General features: G+C 34.8%; 1 protein-coding gene across 1 annotated transcript in view; it reads right to left on the bottom strand.

The window, feature by feature from the left end:
- Nucleotides 1-21,499, bottom strand: part of LOC125676227 (uncharacterized) — a 102,286-nt gene that overhangs the window by 43,523 nt on the left and 37,264 nt on the right. Inside the window, exon 11 of the mRNA XM_056161018.1 lies at nt 8,432-8,482. Within this exon, the coding sequence (XP_056016993.1) occupies nt 8,432-8,482 (51 nt within the window). The remainder of the gene's footprint in view (nt 1-8,431; nt 8,483-21,499) is intronic.

Below are 21,499 nucleotides of genomic sequence, written 5' to 3'. Positions count from 1 at the left end.
ATTTCATTTGAGTGGCACATTTGCGCAATTATTACCTTTTTACACTTGCATAGTATTTTAGTCATTCATGAAACAACGTAGTATTTTAAATCAAACGACACGTGTAGTTCCTCGCGTTTGTATATGGCCTCGGTCTCAGCAACCCGATCATGTTCGGCAATCATCGTTCCCATGTCCGTGTAGACAACACAATGGCGGTTTATACAAAACGTTCATTGTATGTGTGCTCTCAAACAATATTCCCTTGTTTATTTTGCAGAATTTTTCTTCAGATCTTTGGGATTATACTAATTGAACTGGGTGGTGTTATTTGGCAATCTAATTAAAACCAGATCCAAAAAAACCGCTCACTTAGATCGCTACACTAGGCCTATTGTAGCGATTGTGAGCGTATTCTAGGATCTGATTTTAATCAGATTGTGTTATTTGGTGAATAATTGGATAGTTGAAAAAATACCGTCAGTTACAGCTTGTATTGCTTTAAATGTTTACGGTCCAAATATTATGTTTAAAATGAAATTTTTCTGACGTAGACCTTGTAAAGCTGCTCAATATGCATATTTTGTTGCCATGACAACCAATTTAAATTTTACTCAAGATATAAAAAATGCTACTTTTTGTGTTTTAAAATTATCTTTTTCTACCAATTAGTATAATCTTACAGATAATACTCTTTTTAAAAATTATACCAGGTTTTTACCCCACAAGTCTGCCTCGTGTAGTTTTTATACCACTAGTATTCCTTTTTGTACAAAGATCCCGAAAATGTAAAACACACAAAAATAAGCCTATCTGATCAAAAACCGACACCGGCAAGTTTTTCCAAAAAATCAATTTTTAAAAGATAAATTCCTACTGAACATACTAGTATGCAACATGACTCTGTTCGCTACATGTCAAAATAATGCAAACCTTACCTTAATACAAATGTTTAACACCGAAAATTTCAAAGAAATTTGTAACCTTGGAAAAAATATATATAATAGCATAATACTAAGAGAAAGTTGTAATCCGTGACTTTACTATTTGTAATTACGTACATATATACGTTCTCCAGTAGATATACCACGTCATGTTTATGTTCATATTGTTTGTAACGCTGTACCGATAAGCTGTAAAGCTTAAAGTAATTAAGATCTTGAACTTGAGATGTCACCAGCTGTAGGAGAAGTACAGGTACCGTGCAGACCTATGTTTGTCGCTTAGGACCATAGCAGTGAGGGTTCTTTATCGTGCCAACTCTTGTCGCGACACTGAGCCTCCGTTTTGAAGGTCATATCCGAAGAACTCGTGATTCTCACTTCTAAATCGCTAAGTTGCTAAAACGGGGATAGAAAATGGAAAGCAAAACGGAACAGAATTTATGAATTAGAATCATTAATATAGATAACACCACAAATCGGGAAAAAATATTCATTTTGGTTAAAATCAACAATTTTGGAATTGTTTACAAGCGATAAAACAACTTTATCTTAAAATTTTGCATTATAAATTGATTAACCGAATTTAGCTAAACGCTAGTAAACGAGTTTTACAAGAATTTTGAAATTTCTGCAGACAGAGATGTTAGCGAGCAGTGACACCTATGGGTAGAGAATGAAAAGAACACACGTGGTTCATAACCACCACCACCCCCCTCGTGGCAAAAAGTCATTAAAGCACATGTACATGTATTTACACATAATACCGTGTATGTGTGTACTTACAACAGGAATTGTGATATGTATAAAATTACAATAATCCATGATCGTATTAAGTCAACAAGTTAAACATATTGTGTTTAATTGATTATTTTTTAACTAACAGAGACTTGGTGACCGCAGTACTCCAATACTAAATAGGGAGGGCTTAGAACTGGCAGTTCATTTCTAAACTAAATACTTGTATACGTTAAGATTTAGGTTAATTGTGAGATGAATTTTAACTCCATTCAAGCATATAGGCCTATACATTTTGTGTTCGCCTTTTAACTATTTGATATATTGTGAAATGAATCTGTTAATTCCTCGGTAAATGTACGAACTTTCACATAGATTCATCCCAAATGAGACAAAACTTTTTTCAATACACCGGACTCGTTCGCTGTAAAATTTGATGTGATACATTATAGGGTTATTGAACTTATATTGGTGAATATCGGCACGAGTTGGGTGCAAAAATACACGAGCTTTCGAGCTTGCATGCATTAGCTTCTTTACATCGTTAGGTAGCAGGGGACAGTTTCGCACTATCAACTTAAAAAAATGAAAATACCCCATATCTAAAGTGATATTACATATGTAAAAATGTATACAATAATTTTAGGATGCATGTTAAATGTAGCTGAGTGCTTGATAAAAAGGTCCATATACAACATGTAGGTGTCACCATGATTCCTAGCATATAGATGGGTGCAAATACGAAACTAAGACACGTGGTCAGATGCTGAAGAATTCCGGTGAAAACATGCATTGTCCAGCAAAAGGTCTGTAGCTGAGAGGGAAGGTGGATGGCCCCATATGAAATGTAGATTTTTAAGAAGGGCAGTTCTTGATTGTGCACAGTGTCTAAATCTCCATTCTTGGTACTCTGATGGTATTTGTGTGGAGGGGAGGGGGGGGGGGTGCGGATTATCCCAAATGAGAGAAAATCAAAGCAAAAAAGGGGCACCTGCTCAGAGCATGTTTTGTGCACCAGCACCAGTATTTATAGATTACATGTAATGTAGGGTCATAATTTATTAACTACACCAATATGAAATACAAGTATTGATATAAAAGGGAAATATTTTTTATCACTCTGTCATAATCTGACTTTGATGTACACCCCACATGTTTCAGAACCAAAGAATCTGTCCCCTGCCACCTTACGGTAAGGTAAATATTGAAAGCTCATACTCGGAATGTTCCGGGCGCACACAATTTAAACAATGCAAAGTTAGCGTTCAATAAATTCTCAGGATATTGAACGCTCACATTCTCTAGATTTTACGCAGATTTTATAATACACTATTCATTAGCTATATAATAAAAATGCATTTTGCACCAGATGTAGAACTAAATTCCAAGTCAAATTCAGTCATCTGCATATCTAGTTCGATTAAAAGCACGTTTGATTTCAAAAGGCTTTGTTTGGGGGAAATTGTTCAAGAAATTATTCTAAATATCTTTTACAATGTTGTTTACAGGAGGGGGAAGGGGTACCTATTATTCACTGGATAGGTTCATAAAATCTTTTCTTGCGGTCGCAGCCAGAATAAAGTAATAAAATTTGAAAGTGGTTTAATTATAATTCAAGTCTTTTTCAGTATGTTATCTTACTTATTTTTTCTTCATTTATGAGACAACATACTGTCCTAATATGGGGGAGGGATAACAAAGCCAGGGAAAAGGATGGTATAAACAGACACTTGCTTAATATTCTGATTAAAACTTGCTATGCAATATATTGAGCAAACGCCTGTTGGTACAGTCATCCACAAAATACGCCATGTAAAATACATAATAATGCATCAGTATGAGGTATCAATATGAAATGGTGAACTCTGAGGGTGACTTCCTGTTCTCTCTGTAATTTTCTGCTTTTTGCCGTTTGATTCTATGAAATGCTGACCTCCTCATAACATAAATGCATAATATATTTTTAGCAACACCAGTCATAGTAAGCGGGGAACATTGACATTTTCTTTTCGGGGGGGGGGGGGGGGGGGGGCTGCTGTCGGGAGGTTTTTAATTGAAAATAAACAGTTTCAATGTTCTTTGTTTCTATCGCACGTAGAACTAATATTTTAGTATACTTTGTTCCTGAGTAAATCATCCAAATGTTGATATAAGTAATGTGACAACTTAATTGTTATTGAAAAAGGTGTTACTTATTCGTTTGAACGTTCCCTTGTGTTGATTTTCGTCATCATTTCCCTGGTAATAGGTCATGTTCGCCACTGTGCTGACGCGGAATTTAGGAGCAAATCCGCAGAATTAAGCAAACATGTATCAAAAATAGATTATCCACAAAATATTGTTTTCTTCTTGACTGATACTTAAACTAGTTTGGTTTTTTTTATCGAAGTATCTTGAATTTAAACAAGATACCTCAAGGCATTATCGGTCACCTGAATACTAGTGAAAAAGTATCACTACTCCCAAGGGCTATGATAAATCTAGAAAAAAAATCCTGTTCTGAATATCTAAGCTAAATTCTAATGTTCAGCAACAGTATAAAACCAAAAATATGTTCATAAAACTTCACTGCCCTTAAAAGTGCATACACTGATGAAAGGCTTTACATAATATAATGGGTGTATTAACATTAAAACATCAAAAGATATGACTCATTTGGACCCATCTTGAAGTCAAAACCCTGGGTTGTGAAATTCATAATTTTTTGAACATCCTTGTCTGCTATTCCTAAGTATGCATTTAGATTTTATACAGTATCAGCAAACTTACACATATGAACATTACATACTAAGTTTGGCCCCATCCTGGGGGTCAGAACCCCTACTCTGGGGGTCCTCAAATTTACATTTTTGGTAAAAGACTACCTGTTCTTTCTAGATATCCATTTAGTTTCAATTTAGTATCAAGAACACTTAAAAGAAGGTGTTATTTAAGTGTTTTACACATAGAGACTATATAGTAAGTTTTGCCCCACCCTGGGGTCAGAACCGCTTCTCCGGTTATCATGAAATTTACAATTTTGGTAGAGGCCTTCCTGGTAGAGGTCATCACTATGCATTCAGAATTACTTAAACATGTGCGGTTCTAGAAAAGGAGATTTTTGAAAATAAATTGGTAAATTTGGGGCACTTTTTGCTCCGCCCCTAAGGCTCCAGGGATGCAAGCATCCTGATATTTACTATTTAAGTCCCCCCTTGTTCTAAAAATGATCCATATCAAATTTGAAAACAATTGGGGCAATGGTTATCAAGAAGATAAAATGTCTATTGTTGACACATTTGATAACTGACTATTTTGGCAACACCCTGATACCAAAATCCCTACCCCTGGGATCATGAAATTTAAAAATTTGGTAGAGGCCTCCCTGCTCTACATCACTATGGATTTAGTTTTTTCTTACACGTGTGGAGTTCTTGAGAAGATTTTTGAAAATTGGTCAATTTGGGGCACTATTTGTCCTGCCCCTACGACCCCAGGGGTGCAGGAGTCCTGAAATTTACAATTTATGTTTCCCTTGTTCTAAAGATGCTTCATACCAAATTTGAAAAAAAATTGGAATGATAGTTATCAGGAAGAAGTTTAAAAATTGCTATTGTTTACACATTTTTAAAAATAACTGACAACTTTGACCTCACCTTGATACCAAAAACCCCTATCCCAGGGAGCATCAGATTTACAGTTTTAGTAAAGGACGACCTGCTCTTTCTAAATATCTATTTAGTTTCAATTTAGTATCAATAGCACTAGCATGCTGGAGTCTTGAATTTTACAACCGATGTCCCCCTTGCCCCGATAATGCTTCATACCAAGTTTGAAAAGAATTTAAAACTGTTCAATTGTTAATGTTCGACGGACGACGACCGACGACAACCAATTGCAATAGGTCACCTGAGAATAAAAAAGATAAACTAAATTTTTTTAATAGCACATTGACATATCTTTACATCAATGTCCCATAATTGTATCAATTTATGAATTCAACAAGAGGCTAGGGGACCACAATCCTCATCCCGAGTCACAATGACATTATTATTCTTCATCAGACGAGTTTTATTAGGACTCCGTTTTATTCCCACAGGGTTATGCTTTACCTATAAAGTAGAATCAATACAACGTAAAGATAAATATCTTACAATATTGCTAACATGATCTCGCTGTTGTGTTCTGTCGGAGAGGATTTTTTAAAAATATTACTTTTATCTATACCCAATCATGTACTATTCAAACGCATTGAAGTGAGGGGGGGGGGGGGGAGCCTCTCCGAACTTTTATTTTCATATGCAAATAAATATATTTTGGATGACTGTAACCTGTTTTTGATACTACCAGTGAATGAGAAGAATGTAAACTTTTAAACTGAATCCAGGTAACGACGAACCTGATATCGAAGCCTGGCCAAACAATTTGTAAGTAGGGCTCTTTTATAAAGACTTTAATATTCTCTATCCCTCTCTTCTCACGATTTAGAATGTTGAAAATCCTTTTTTTCCTTCCCATTCAAACATTTAGAAAAGTCAGCTTTCAACTACTACTTCAGCTATAGCAACTTCCACATCTACCAAGCGCTATGTTGACCTTAATTGACTGTCTGACGCGCGAGTTCCGAATTACCATGCGGGAACGAACGTTTTGCGCGAACGATCGGTTTTAGATGGGAACGAAAGGCAGAAAGACACAAGACATTTCCATATAGATTGTCTTTTTTTTTCCGGGATGACCTACCCCATCTCCAAACCTCCGCAATGGTCTAGAGCTTAGAGCCTTCGCCTCGCATGCGGAAGGTAGGGATTTGAATCCCGGCTGCGACATACCTAAGTCGTAAACACAGTTATTGACAGTTCCATCGCCAAACGCTCGGCATCAGGCGCGAATGTCACGGGTCCTCGGCTATGACCTAAACAACAGATGTCCCGTGCCACTGTAGGTGTGGCACGCTAAAAACTTTTACTGTCCAATGGCCGTTGGCGCCGAGTAAAGGCCTAAATTTGAAGCTCCTCAGCGGTCTTGGTGACGTCTCCATATGAGTGAAAAATTCCCAAGAGAGACGTTAAAGAAGATACAATCCAGCAATCCCATCTTCAGAACAACCGAAAAGGTTTACATAAGATTGCTAAAATATACGAGAAAAAAGTATCGAAATTGCATTAAATCTACGAATGTCTTTACCCTGTCTTTGTTTTGGGCTTGCTAATCAATGTTTTACACAGAGCGAATTAGGACACGTCCTATTTGTTCAATGGTCTGATCCACAATGTATCAACTAGCAATGATAAACTTCAATTATTTCATGTGGGACAACATAAGAGGGTGACGATGTAGAGTAGCTCCTTAAAGGTATATGTGCCGTATCAAAAAGTAATTTGCTTGCTGTTAGAAACAGGATCAACGTTTTGTAAGTATGATAGACTATGAAAAATAATACGTTTTTATAATTTCGACAAATTATACCCAGTTATTAAAAAATTACTGGCCTACAGAATGGAAGGAGAAAATGATTTTCTAGTGCATATTTATAAAGGAGTGACGTTTACGGTGTTTGTGCCGAAGCGAGCGAGAAAAATATTAGAAACATAATGAGTTACGGTATATAGTAGTACTGAATGGGGATCCATGTTAAACATAAACTTGAACTCTACTCTAATCTATTGTTCAAAGTGGTTCTCTCTCTCCTGTTATCCGTGTGATTGTTTGTATTGTATTTTGATATCACAAGGGTTTCAACGGTCCTTTTAATGCAAGTATTTCACAAATTCTATGTTCGATTTGCTACAACAATCTAACATGGGGCCAAATGCTGTCAACATGTTTCATACCAATTGCTAGGCCGTTCTTTGCACATTAAGTTTGACTACGGATTATTCCGTTTACCAGAACAGGATATAGAACTCACGGCGGGTGTAACAGGCAGATGCAAACAAAGAATGCTTACTCATCCTGGGCACTTTATTCCACCCTGATATGTCCAGGTGTTTGTGTTTGCCCTACTGATATTTTTTTATTATAGGAGTTATGTAAATGACCACTGTTCGTTATCTTCACCTCTACGTAGATATATTTGCATTTAAAATTTTCATCCCTATTGTGGCCCCAAATCTACCTCCGGGGACAATGATTTGAACAACCTTAGATCTGAACTATGTCATGAAACTTCCATGTAAATTTCAACTTTTATGGCCCTGTAGTAGAACATTTTAAAAGAGTGTTCCCTACACAACCGCATGTTAAACGTTATTCCCCACTGTTACCTGAAACTGTCCCTACTTTGGGGGGGGGGGGGGGGGGGGGATGTACTCGATGTCACGAAATTTTCATATAAATTACAACTTCTCTGGCTCAGTGGTTCTTGATATTTTTTTTTAAATGATCTTAGCTACTCTTTAATCCAATTAACCCACTGATAATTTGTTCTATGCCTGTTTCATATTGTTCCAGTGTTTGTGAAGAAGAAAAGAGAAATTTGAAAAGTCAATAATAAAAACAAATGCCGGACAAATTTGATTAGAAAAGCCCACTTGAATCTTTGGTTCAGGTGTCTTAAAAATCCACCAAAATCAGTTTCAAAGTTGGAATGTGACAGTAGAACAACGACACGGACAAATGATGGGACATCCTCATACAGCCTACCTGGTTATTACAACAGTATCCAGGGATATTATTTCGAATTATTTTAGACGTTAGGGATATTAAGATGAATTGATTGGCTTTCAAGTTAGTGATCCATGTGTACTTTATAAAAAGAGCAATGCTGTTAATTATTTTAAAGTATATCTTACCTGAAAGGGGTGTTTTCCATACACTGTAGTCACCAAGTATAAGCTCTAATTCTGAAATGAATTATAAACATACATTGATAAGTGCACGCAACAATTAGTAAGAATACCCCGGCAGTAGAGTTATTTTGATACAGTATTAAAGATCAGATATACTGGGATAATTTCAATGCATTGTAAACGGTTTGAACTTCATTGTTTTTGTCAATGTACAATATTTCATCAGATTAAAACTTACAGACAATTGGAGGGTGGATGTTTGTCACTGTTAAATTCGTTACGAACAACTTCCTTGTTGATCGCCGATATTATCATCTTTATCAATCAGACTATTACGATTCCTATATCGTTTTGTGTTGGATTACACTTCTTATTATAAACGATAAGCGTTATGTTGTATTTAATTTTGCAACGAAAACTTGCCTTTTTCTTGCTTTTCTTAATTTGATATAATTTGTATTCAAAGGGTCCTTATTGAATAATTATACCACATGCGTGTTTGTAGTGTTTTCGTTGTTTTGTAAATAATGATTCCTTATTAAAGTTTAGAATTTATTCAAGTCCAAAAAGTACAAAATTAAAAACTGCATTTTAACACAAAAATTTGTAAGAGTCAAAAGTAAAAGTAAAAAGTAAAAAGAGAGTGAATAACAGACAAACTCACGCATGTCTCATCTTTGACAACTCCTCCCACTTTTCATTAAATGAACCAATGAAACAAATTTAAAAACGGTACTAAAATTAGGGAAAAGCTCAATGACATTAATTTACAGGACAGGAAACATTTAGAGTAAGCATAACAAATTCAAAGAAACACCAGTCTTAGATCTGACCAAAAATCTGATAACAATTTCAAGCGAATAGCATCGATACCGTGGGACGGGGAGAAAGATGTCAAGTTTGAGAAATTACAAACACGTACAGCAATGTTCTTTCTAATGATCAAATAAAACAATTAAATTTCAATTATAGATTTCTAACAATTAATCAAAAACATTTAAACAATGCCTAAATCATTTTAAGTAAATCTAAGAAACTAACAAATTGTCTTTATCAAATAAAATATATATACGCATGTATATAACATGTTTTAGTGTGCACTATGTGTGTTAGATTGTGTCTGCATTATTAAGGATTGCCTATGGTGGTGCGTCATAGACGTATGTTTGGATGGATGAATTACAAGATAAGGCCACCGTGACCTACTTTTGAGTCACGACACACATTATTTACATTTCCAGCAAACGTTTTAATGAAAGTACATATGAAATGTTTGATCTGGCGACAGAGAATGCTACCCATCGTTGTATGTTTGTTTGTTTTACATTCCGTTGAACATTTTTCATTCATATTTCTACCTCGCCAGCTCTAGGCAATCTAATTCAAATTAGATCCTATGACCTGTTCATCTACTAATTGCTACACATCGGATCTAATTTTAATTTGATTGCAGCTGTACGTAAAGTACCACAATTTTAGACCCATGCTGAGGGACATACCGGTGATGGTTCTATAACGTGCCAATGCCTGCCGCGATACGGACACCACGTTTTTACCATTTTACGATGGGAATATAGTATAGAATAGTATAGATTACAAACAACAACGGCGACAATGGTTAATGAAAAATGGCATGAGATGTATTCGAGGTACACGGAATATCAAGTGTTTTACAAACTGTCTGTCGTGTTTTATGGGATTGTAGAATAACGTAATACTTAAACCTCTGGCCTTGAACTTTGATTTTGTATATTTCTTTTGAAATCATTCTGGAAACCTCAGGAAAATATTGTGAGAAATGTGTCTTTTGTTCCTAAGTTTTAACCTATACGTTTTTGTTGACCCCACCCTGCTCTATCCACATGCACAACTAATTTTGAAGTGATGGTTTTATATTTTTATTTGACACCAAAAACGCATCTTTTTTAAAATAATTTTTGAAAATATATGAGGTCATGAGCTGTGTCGTTTTACGTCAGCATACTTCATGAATCACCGTGGGTCGTCGTGAAAAAATATGCTGGTGTGAAGTGTTCGCAGTTCATGTCCTCATGTATTACCAAAATGATTTGTTTTTCAATTTGCATTCTACATTCATTTGCTTTGGCCTTTAAAATAGACCTAGATGTACTATATCTATCAATATTCATATTGGTCACGGCTGCATAACATTTATATTGGACTTGCTATCATTACAGTTGGTAAAGATATTGAAGGCAAAATATTGGAAATGTAAATATTCTCTTTTAACATCGGGAAATGAATTTATGTTTTCAATGAAATAGCTTCGATGTCATTGTTGCAATGTTGAGATATTCAATGTAAGAAATTCAAAAGTTGTTATCTGTTTCAATGACAAAATTCCGACATTAATTTTAGTTCCACAAAGTGAGGTTCGTCTTTCACAAAATTATATACATGTAGCATTTATCATTAATTAATGAAACTGTTAAATACCCACGCATCCATCACATAATAAATATCTACTTCACAATTTTTTAAAAACAAAATCACGAATTTCTGAGTAATCAGATACTGGGTTTTCACTGTATAAATAAAAATTAACACATTTTACTCATTCCTTGAACATCATCGTAAAATGAATAATTCCCTGCAAGATCTCCGTCACATTGATAAAATTATACACACAGATCGGATCACATCTTATGGAATGCCGTTTTTATATTTATTACTCTCTAAAGATATCATCAATGTTATAAGATATCTTTAAAAATTTATAAGATGTCTTAAATTTTTTTATGAGATTTCTTATGTCCTGTCATAACGAATAGTGTTATCTTCACCTTCCATCCTTTATAAGATTTCTTATAAAATATGAGATATATTATTTTCCTTATAAGATATCTCATTGAACATAGGATATATCTTATAGAGTATATAATATATGTCATAAACTTTATAAGATATAATACCATGTATCTTGTAACCTTCATAAGAAAAGCGTATATATCATATATTGTATGATATATCTCATAAACTGTATGATATGACTAGTTGAATATACAAGATAACTGATAAAGGTGAAATTTGTTATATAGTTCATACTTTAAAAAGTATCATTTGAGTTTACTTTTGTAAGATATCTAACAAAACATATTAAATACTTTGTTTATTTTATAAGACGCCTCATATAGTTGACGAGACATCTTATAAATATTCATTATCTTATAAAATATCTTATAAAGTTGATGAGATATCTTACAAAAGATAAAACATATGTTATATGCTTTACATGATATCTTCTAAAAAGAAATTTATCAGATATCTTCATTTTTATAAGATATCTAATGGACTTTATAACATATAGTACTTAATATACAATATATCGTCTAAAGTTTAGGAATATCTTATATAGTTTATAACATACCATATACATCTTTTGAGATAACATACAAACTGTACCTTACACAAGATATCTTATAAATTTGATATTGATCAGATACCTTATAAAAGATAGAAGATATCTCATAAATCATATAATATAGCTTTATAGAGGAATATTATAAATAAGCCTGTCATACGTCTCATTATTTTCTGTCGCATGCCAGATAGAATTAAGTGTATTAATACTCCTGACATTGAGAAATCTCCAGAAATATTCCGAAGAAGAGTGAAGCAAAATGAATCCAGTTAGAGATATCTAAAAATGTGAACCATCCCGCGTATCATGTGATGAATTAAAATATCTCATTAACCAAAATCAGATGCTTCTTAAATGATACAATTTACATTCACATCAAAAGTTAAAACAGAAACGTGCAAAATAAGCATATTTGAAGACTATCTGGATTGCACCAAAACTCAAGTTGGTTTTGAGCTTTTGTTTAAAGATCTTATCAATCGTTGAATGAATGTAAGGATATCATTAATGTAACAACAGAGTAAACAAGAGGTCAGTGGGCCAAATCGCTCACCTTAGTCACATTGCCCAATATTTAAAGAATTATCTCTATATATTCGCGTGTAAGACTTTGATCCCTAACGTGTCCCCAACTTACCCCCGGGGGCCATGATTCTACAAACTTAAATCTGAACTATGTCTGATAGCTTTCATATAAATGTAAACTTTCCTGGCTCAGTAGTTTTTGAAAGAAGATTGTTAAAGACTTCCTCAAACATTTGTATCTAAATGTTGATCCCCTAGTGTGGCCCCATCCTAGACCCTGGGACCATGATATTTATAGATTTGAATATGCACTACGTCATGAATCTATCATATATATATAAACTTGTCTGGCAGAGTGGTTCTTAAGGAAAAGTTTTAAAGATTTCCCTAATATACATGTATATGTATGTAAAACTTTGATTCCCTTTATTAGTGGTCCAACCCTACCCCCTGGGGGCCATGCTTTGAACAAACTTGTATCTGCTTTTGTCAGTAAGCTGTTATGTGAATTTAAACTTTTCTGGTCGAGTGGTTCTTGAGAAATTTTTTGAAGATTTTCCAGATATTTTTATATGCAAAATTTTGATTCCTTATTATGGCTCAATCTTTCCGCGGAGGTTATGATTTTAACAAACTTGAATCTGCACTATGTCAGGAAGCTTTCAAATAAATTTGTACTTTTCTGACTCAGTGGTTCTTGATACGATTTTTTAAAAACAGTTTCACTATATGTGCATGTAAATCCATTATCCCCTATTGCGGCCCAACCCTAACCCCAAGGACCATGATTTTAATCTGCACTATGTAAGGAAGCTGTCAAATGAGTTTCAACTCTTTTGACTCAGTGGTTCTTAAATAACCTCACCCTATTTTTGCATTTTTGTGATTATCTTTTCTTTGAAAGGGACATGAACCCTCATTTGAATAAACTTGAAAGCACTTTCTCCAAGGATACTTTTTGCCAAGTGTAGTTGAAATTGGCTCAGTCGTTCTAGAGAAGAAGTAAAAAATATGAAAAGTTTACCGACAGTCGACGAACAACAGCTCATTAGAAAAGCTCCGTTGGGTAGATGACCTAAAGAGTGTCATGTCACAATTTTGTCCTTATATGATGCAGGGGAAATTCGAATTAGATTATCCAAAAGTATATCTGGTATGTTCTGAACTTACTGACGAGCGAGCCTTTTTCTCTAGTATACCAGGGAAAAGGACAAAGCCTGTTAGGAGCACCTTTTTTGCTTATCTTACGTTATACTGTATTTGAAGAATTAAACTATACAATGTACTAATTTTAGATTTATGTTTTTTTCAATATGTTTGTATGGGTATGTTAAACGTATTCAATTATCTCAATGAGGGAGTCAGTTAAAGTGTCAGTAAGTATAAATATGATGTGTGGAATATTGTTTTGCAAAGTTTAGCGGTGTTGATGCAGTTTGATTAAAATGTATGTGTGACAGACATAACAAAAGAACATGGTAGTAGATTAATTAGGAATTGAATCCATGTACCGAAAGATGAGCACTGTCCCCCTTCCTTACACCCATATATATGATTTTAGAAATCAAAGCCTTGGGAAAACCTTTTCAGGTAATGTTCCCAATGACGTATTCAAATTCTCCCTTCCTACAGTTTAAGATATTGGAGATCGAGCTATTTTAGGGGGTATCAATAAATCTAGACAAGTCAACTTTAATTCTTCTCAAATACACCAACCCCTTCCCTTGAGAGACGATGTTACGTGCCTAGATTGGGAGACGATCAAGTAGCAGTGGTGTGGCGACTTCATTGATCAGGAAGGATGGTGAATACATCATAACAATTTACGTTCTTGTAATTATGTTCCCCAAACAAAGTTTGGGAACATATTGGTTTTACTCTGTTTCTTATTATGTTCCCCAAACGAAGTTTGGGAACATATTGGTTTTACTCTGTTTCTTCTTATTATTTTTCTTTCTTTCTTCTTGGGACTTTTTTGTCCACGAATGTTCTCAGAAACTACTCAAGGGATCAATATGAAATCTTTTTAGGATGATAGTATAGCATATGTAGATGTGCGGAACGAATGTCATTTTGTCTGAAAATGCATGCATGTGCATGCACGTGCATTGGATTTTTTGTTTACCAACTTTGGAATGAGTCTAACTTTTTTATTTTTCAATGAAATCGTTTGCTATTTATATCGTAGGTATAACAAGGGACCCTTAACTGTTTGGCATCGTCAAAATTTCAATTCTGCACGCGCATGCACGTGTGCTTCAATTTGATTGGATAATACAAAACCGTTTATATCATTCATGCCAATCAAGGAAATTTAATGATATTTACAGGATAAGTAGACATGTCAAATATTTAAAGATTGATGTAATAAAAATTGCAAACGCGCATGCGCACGCACGTGCATTGTCTTTTGAAGGTTCAATTCTTTCAATGACCATAACTTTTTTTGTTTTTTGTCCAAATCTTTTCAAACTTGTATTGTATATGTATCTTGATATTCTTAACAAAAGTGTACAGTCATAATTACCATCCGGCACGTGCATGCACGTGTGCTAAATTCTGATTGGACGATTTTCAAATCGCCATAACTTTCTTATAAATGATGGAAACAATATGAAATTTATACTGTAAGTATATCTATCAAATGTCTATTGAATGACATCAACATTGATGCTGAGTCAAACTCACGTGCCCGTGTATGCACGTGCATAGCTTTTCTTTCATTTTTCAGGTACTAAAATGGTCATAACTATTGAATTAAAAACTGAAATGAATTCAAATTTACCCTGAGGATCTATGATATGAATGTCTGTGAAATGGTCTCAACAAATTTTCCATTATCAAAATCGCGTGCGCGTGAATGCGCGTGCATTGTAATTTTTGACATCTAAATTTGAGTATTGGTCTATAACATTTTGAGATTGCAATGAATAGGTTTGAAAATTAGGTTGCAGGTATGTTTTGGGCCTGTCAATTTATTAATAGTCTCAAAATCACTTCCCTGCACGCGCATGCACGTGCGCTTAATTCTGATTGGACGATTTTGAAATCCCAATAACTTTCTTAAGAGTGAAGCGATCGATACCAAATTCATATAGTAAGTATATTGTTCAAATGTCTATTGAATAGCATCAACAAAATTCTTGTGTGGTACTCACGCGCACGTGTATGCACATGCATTGCTCTCGGTCTTTGTAGTTTTGAGTTGCCGTTAATTTCTCGTTTTTCATTGAACAGTTGTGAAACTTCTCTTCTACTCATATAGTAAGACTTCTAATGTATCGAGATGGTCGAATTATGTATATGCATGTGCATGCACGTACGTGCACGTGCACAAAACTCTCAGATCTTTATAACTGATTTGTATTAGCATGAAATGGACTGAACGATATAAAAGAGTTCTATATTCACATGTTTCACAGTTTGCAATGGTCAAAACCACTTGTACTGAAATAAATGACACCACTTGCTAAATGGGGGAATGTTTGGGGAACATCTGTAACGGTCCCCGTTACAATAAGTACTAGTTATTATGTTCCCCAAACGAAGTTTGGGAACATATTGGTTTTACTCTGTTTCTTATTATGTTCCCCAAACGAAGTTTGGGAACATATTGGTTTTACTCTGTTTCTTATTATTATGTTCCCCAAACAAAGTTTGGGAACATATTGGTTTTACTCTGTTTCTTATTAGGGTCTTCCGTCTTCAGCGGAAGACCCTTCTATTATTCTATTGTTGATTTTTCACTTTTCTTATTATTATTATTATTATTCTTTTTTTTTTCTCCTTACCGATTTTTGTGCAGAAGATTTCTCGGAGATGGCTGGATCGATTTGCTTCAAATTTTCAGGATTGATGCGTTGCCATTTGAAGTTTGTACCGCCGTTTCAATTTTTGAAAAATCACTTCCGGTTGGAAGTTATCCCCCTTTTATCGATTTTCAGATGACCATTTTGTCCAGACAAAAACTCAAAAACGATAAAAGCTAGAGTGCTGAAATTTTCAGTGATGTTAGACGACATGTTGTAGTTGTGCACCTGGGTTTTCAAAATTTCCGGAAGTGCCTAGTACGGAAGCTCGGTAGGGGTCGAAAATGGAGTTTTAAAAAGTGTCCAATTTTTTTTCACGTTTTGAATGATAACTTTTTACTCGTAAATATTTTGTTTAGACATATATAACAAAACTTGTACAGTTTATTGAGATCTTTTGTGCCATATCAAGAAATGGGCCCATGGGCCTCATGGCTCGCCTGAACCATTGAATTTCTGTTACAATGATTAACTTTTTTCTCACGAAACTTTTGATAAGACATGTAGAATAAAAGTTGTTCAGTTTTGCAAGTTCTATCTATTGATATCTAAAAATAGGCCTCCGGGCGTCATGGCTCGCCTGAACAGTCGAATTTGTATCGCAATTAATAAAATTAATAACTTTTTCCTCGAGAAACTTTTGACAAGACATGTAGAACAAAAGTTGTTCAGTTTCGTAAGCGTTAACTAACGATGTTAAGAAATAGGCCTTCGGGTCTCATGGCTCACCTGAACAGTTGGGTTATTGTTGCAATCTATAACATTTTTGTCAAGAAACTTTTAATAAGATATCTATAACAAAAGTTGTTGAGATTTGCAAGATCTTTCGAACAACATTATGAAAAAGGCCAACGGGCCTCATAGCTCGCCTGAAGAGTTTGATTAGTGTCACAATCAATAACTTTTTTCTGGAGAAACTTTTGATAAGACATGTAGAACAAAAGTTGTTCAGTTTCGCAAGCGTTAACTAACAATGTTAAGAAATAGGCCTGCGGGTCTCATGGCTCACCTGAACAGTTGGGTTATTGTTGCAATCTATAACATTTTTGTCGAGAAACTTTTAATAAGACATCTAGAACAAAAGTTGTTCAGTTTTGCAAGATCTTTCCAACAACATCATGAAAAAGGCCAACGGACCTCATGGCTCGCCTGAACAGTTTGTTAGTGTCACAATTACTAACTTTTTTCTCGAGAATCTTTTGATAAGACATGTGGAACAAAAGTTGTTCAGTTTTGCAAGATCTTTCAAACGATATCAAGAAAAAGGCCCACGGGCCTTATGACTCGCCTTAACAGTCTGATAAATGTCGCATAACTTTATACTCGTAAATATTTTGTTTAGAGATATATAACAAAAGTTGTATAGTTTATTGAGGTCTTCCGTGCCGTATCCAGAAATGGGCCTATGGGTCTCATGGCTCGCCTGAACCATTGAATTTCTGTTACAATGATTAACTTTTTCCTCACGAAACTTTGATAAAACATGTAGAATAAAAGTTGTTCAGTTTTGCAAGTTCTATCTATAGATATAAAAAAAGGCCTCCGTGCGTCATGGCTCGACTGAACAGTGGAATTTGTATCACAATTAATAACATTAATAACTTTTTTCTCGAGAAACTTTTGACAAGACATGTAGAACAAAAGTTTCGCAAGCGTTAACTAACGATGTTAAGAAATAGGCCTGCGGGTCTCATGGCTCACCTGAACAGTTGGGTTATTGTTGCAATCTATAACATTTTAGTCAAGAAACTTTTAATGAGACATCAAGAAAAAGGCCCACGGGCCTTATGACTCGCCTTAACAATCTGATAAATGTCGCAATCAATAACTTTTTTCTCAAGAGAATTTTGATAGGACATGTAGAGCAAAATTTGTTCAGTTTTGCGAGATATATCTAGCATTATATATAAAAAAAAAAAGATAGGCCTCCGGGCGACATGACTCGCCTGATCAGTCGAATTTGTATCGCAGTAAATAAAATTATTAACTTTTTTCTCGAAAAAAGGCTGACCTCTCTAATTAGTGCCCGAGAGGGGCAGAGAGTCTTTAATTTATAACACTTAAATGATTAATATTTGTAAAACATTACTGAAGCTAAATTCTACGTTTAGAAAATATATTTGTATCATTATTTATGAACGAAAATCTCAGTCAAATTCTTATCTCATCACATCTAAAATTGGACGGAAGACCCACTCGTTGCTCGCAACGAGATCGCATCTAGTTATTATTATTATTATTATTATTATTATTCTTTCTTTCTTCTTGGGACTTTTTTGTCCACGAGTGTTCTCAGAAACTACTCAAGGGATCAATATGAAACCTTTTTAGGATGATAGTATAGCATATGTAGATGTGCGGAACGAATGTCATTTTGTCTGAAAATGCATGCATGTGCATGCACGTGCATTGGATTTTTTGTTTACAAACTTTGGAATGAGTCTTAACTTTTTTATTTTTCAATGAAATCGTTTGCTATTTATATCGTAGGTATAACTTGGGACCCCTAACTGTTTGGCATCGCCAAAATTTCAATTCTGCACGCGCATGCACGTGTGCTTCAATTTGATTGGATAATACAAAACCGTTTATAACATTCATACCAATTAAGGAAATTTAATGATATTTACAGGATAGGTAGACATGCAAAATATCTACAGACCGATGTAATAAAAATTGCAAACGCGCATGCGCACGCACGTGCATTGTCTTTTGAAGGTTCAATTCTTTCAATGACCCTAACTTTTTTGTTTTTTGTCAAAATCTTTTTAAACTTGTATATGTATCTTGATATTCTTAACAAAAGTGTATAGCATAATTACCATCTGGCACGTGCATGCACGTGTGCTAAATTCTGATTGGACGATTTTCAAATCGCCATAACTTTCTTATAAATGATGGAAACAATATGAAATTTATACTGAAAGTATATCTATCAAATGTCTATTGAATTACATCAACACTGATGCTGAGTCCTACTCACGTGCCCGTGTATGCACGTGCATAGCTTTTCTTTCATTTTTTCGGGTACTAAAATAGTTATAACTATTGAATTAAAAACTGAAATGAATTCAAATTTACCCTGAGGATCTATGATATGAATGTCTATGAAATGGTGTCAACAAATTTTCCATTATCAAAATCGCGTGCGCGTGAATGCGCGTGCATTGTAATTCTTGACGTCTAAATTTAAGTATTGGTCTATAACATTTTGAGATTGCAATGAATAGGTTTGAAATTTAGGTTGCAGGTATGTTTTGGGCCTGTCAATTTATTAATAGTCTCAAAATCACTTCCCTGCACGCGCATGCACGTGCGCTTAATTCTGATTGGACGATTTTGAAATCCCAATAACTTTCTTATGAGTGAAGCGATCGATACCAAATTCATATAGTAAGTATATTGTTCAAATGTCTATTGAATAGCATCAACAAAATTGTTGTATGGTACTCACGCGCACGTGTATCCACGTGCATTGATCTCGGTCTTTGCAGTTTTGAGTTGTTAATTTCTCGATTTTCATTGAACAGTTGTGAAACTTCTCTTGTACTCATATAGTAAGACTTCTAATGTATCGAGATGGTCAAATTACTTATCAGCACGTGCATGCACGTACGTGCACGTGCACAAAATTCTCAGATCTTTATAACTGATTTGTACTAGCATGAAATGGATTGTACGCTATGAAATAGTTATATATTCACATGCTAGACAGTTTGCCATGGTCAAAACCACTTGTACTGAAATAAATGGCACCGCTTGCTAAATTGGGGAATGTTTGGGGAACATCTGTAACGGTCCCCGTTACAATAAGTACTAGTTAGGTCTTTCCACCTTTCTGTGGAAAGACCTTTTGTTATTGTTCTGTTTTTTATTATTATTATTATTATTATTTGTCTTCTTTTCTTTCCGCCGCGAGAAGATCTTGACGTTTTAAGACTTATCGAAAAACAATTTAGACCATCATATTTGACATCTCGAAACATGCTCAGATCTCACCCTGCGTATTTGATCTTTGACCCCTAACGAACTTATGGGACTTTACGCAAAAAACCCTTGTTATCGGTTCACCTCGAAAACTGTAAATGATAAGAGCATGAAACTTTCACTAAATTCTTTAGTCGATCAAGCTGAAGCGTTGTCGTGTTTACTTTTAAGTTTTCGGTGATCCCTAAAGGGAGTTAATGGCCCTGAAAGTTTCCGATTTTTACGGAAAAATTCAAAACTCCTGCAATATAAGTCGTAGAAAGACGGAACCAACTGGAATGGAATACATGACCTTTGACCTTGAAAATTAGGTCAAGGTCAAAGGTCAAGGTCATCTAGAAACTTTGAAAATAAGCAATTTTCATACCGTCTAAAGCATATAAAGTACAGATAAGGTATACTATGCACAAGTAGTCAAGAACCAACTTAAGTCAACGCATGTCATTACCATTCTGAACTTTGACCTTTGTTCGATTTACAGTGACTTGCGTAAAAACCATTGTTATCACTATAGTATGGAAACCGTAAATGGTACGAACACGAAATGTTCACTAAACTTATTGCCTGACCAATTGTAAAAGATGACTTCCGTTTTTGATGGTTTCTCGATCCATAACAGGAATTAATGCCCTTGAAAGTTTTCGATTTCGCGTAGAAATTTACAACTCCTAAAGTATTTGTCGTAGGAAGACAGGACCAACTGAAGTGACATCCCTGACCTTTGACCTTGAAAATTAGGTCAAGGTCAAAGGTCAAGGTCATATAGAAACTTTTAAAATAAGCACTTTTCACACCGTCTAAAGCATATAAAGTACAGATTAGGTATAATATGCACAATAAGTCAAGAACCAACTTAAGTCAATGCATTGCATTACGACTCTGAACTTTGACCTTTCTTCGATTTACAGCGACTTGCGTAAAAACCATTGTTATCACTACAGTATGGAAACCGTAAATGGGATGAACATGAAATGTTGACTAAACTTATTGCCTGATCAATTGTAAAAGATGACTTCCTGTTTTTGATGATTGGTTGATCCCTAACGGGAATTAATGCCCTTGAAAGTTTTCGATTTCGCGTAGAAATTTAGAACTCCTAAAGTATTTGTTGTAGGAAGACAGGACCAACTGAAGTGACATCCCTGACCTTTGACCTTGAAAATTAGGTCAAGGTCAAAGGTCAAGGTCATCTAGAAACTTTGAAAATAAGCAATTTTCACACCGTCTAAAGCATATAAAGTACAGATAAGGTATAATATGCACAATAAGTCAAGAACCAACTTAAGTCAATGCATTGCATTACGACTCTGAACTTTGACCTTTCTTCGATTTACAGCGACTTGCGTAAAAACCATTGTTATCACTACA

The sequence above is a fragment of the Ostrea edulis genome, chromosome 3 (assembly GCF_947568905.1).
Source record: "Ostrea edulis chromosome 3, xbOstEdul1.1, whole genome shotgun sequence".
NCBI lineage: Eukaryota > Metazoa > Mollusca > Bivalvia > Ostreida > Ostreidae > Ostrea > Ostrea edulis.
Note: the sequence above shows the minus strand (reverse complement) of the source record. Positions and strands in the feature narration are given on the sequence as shown.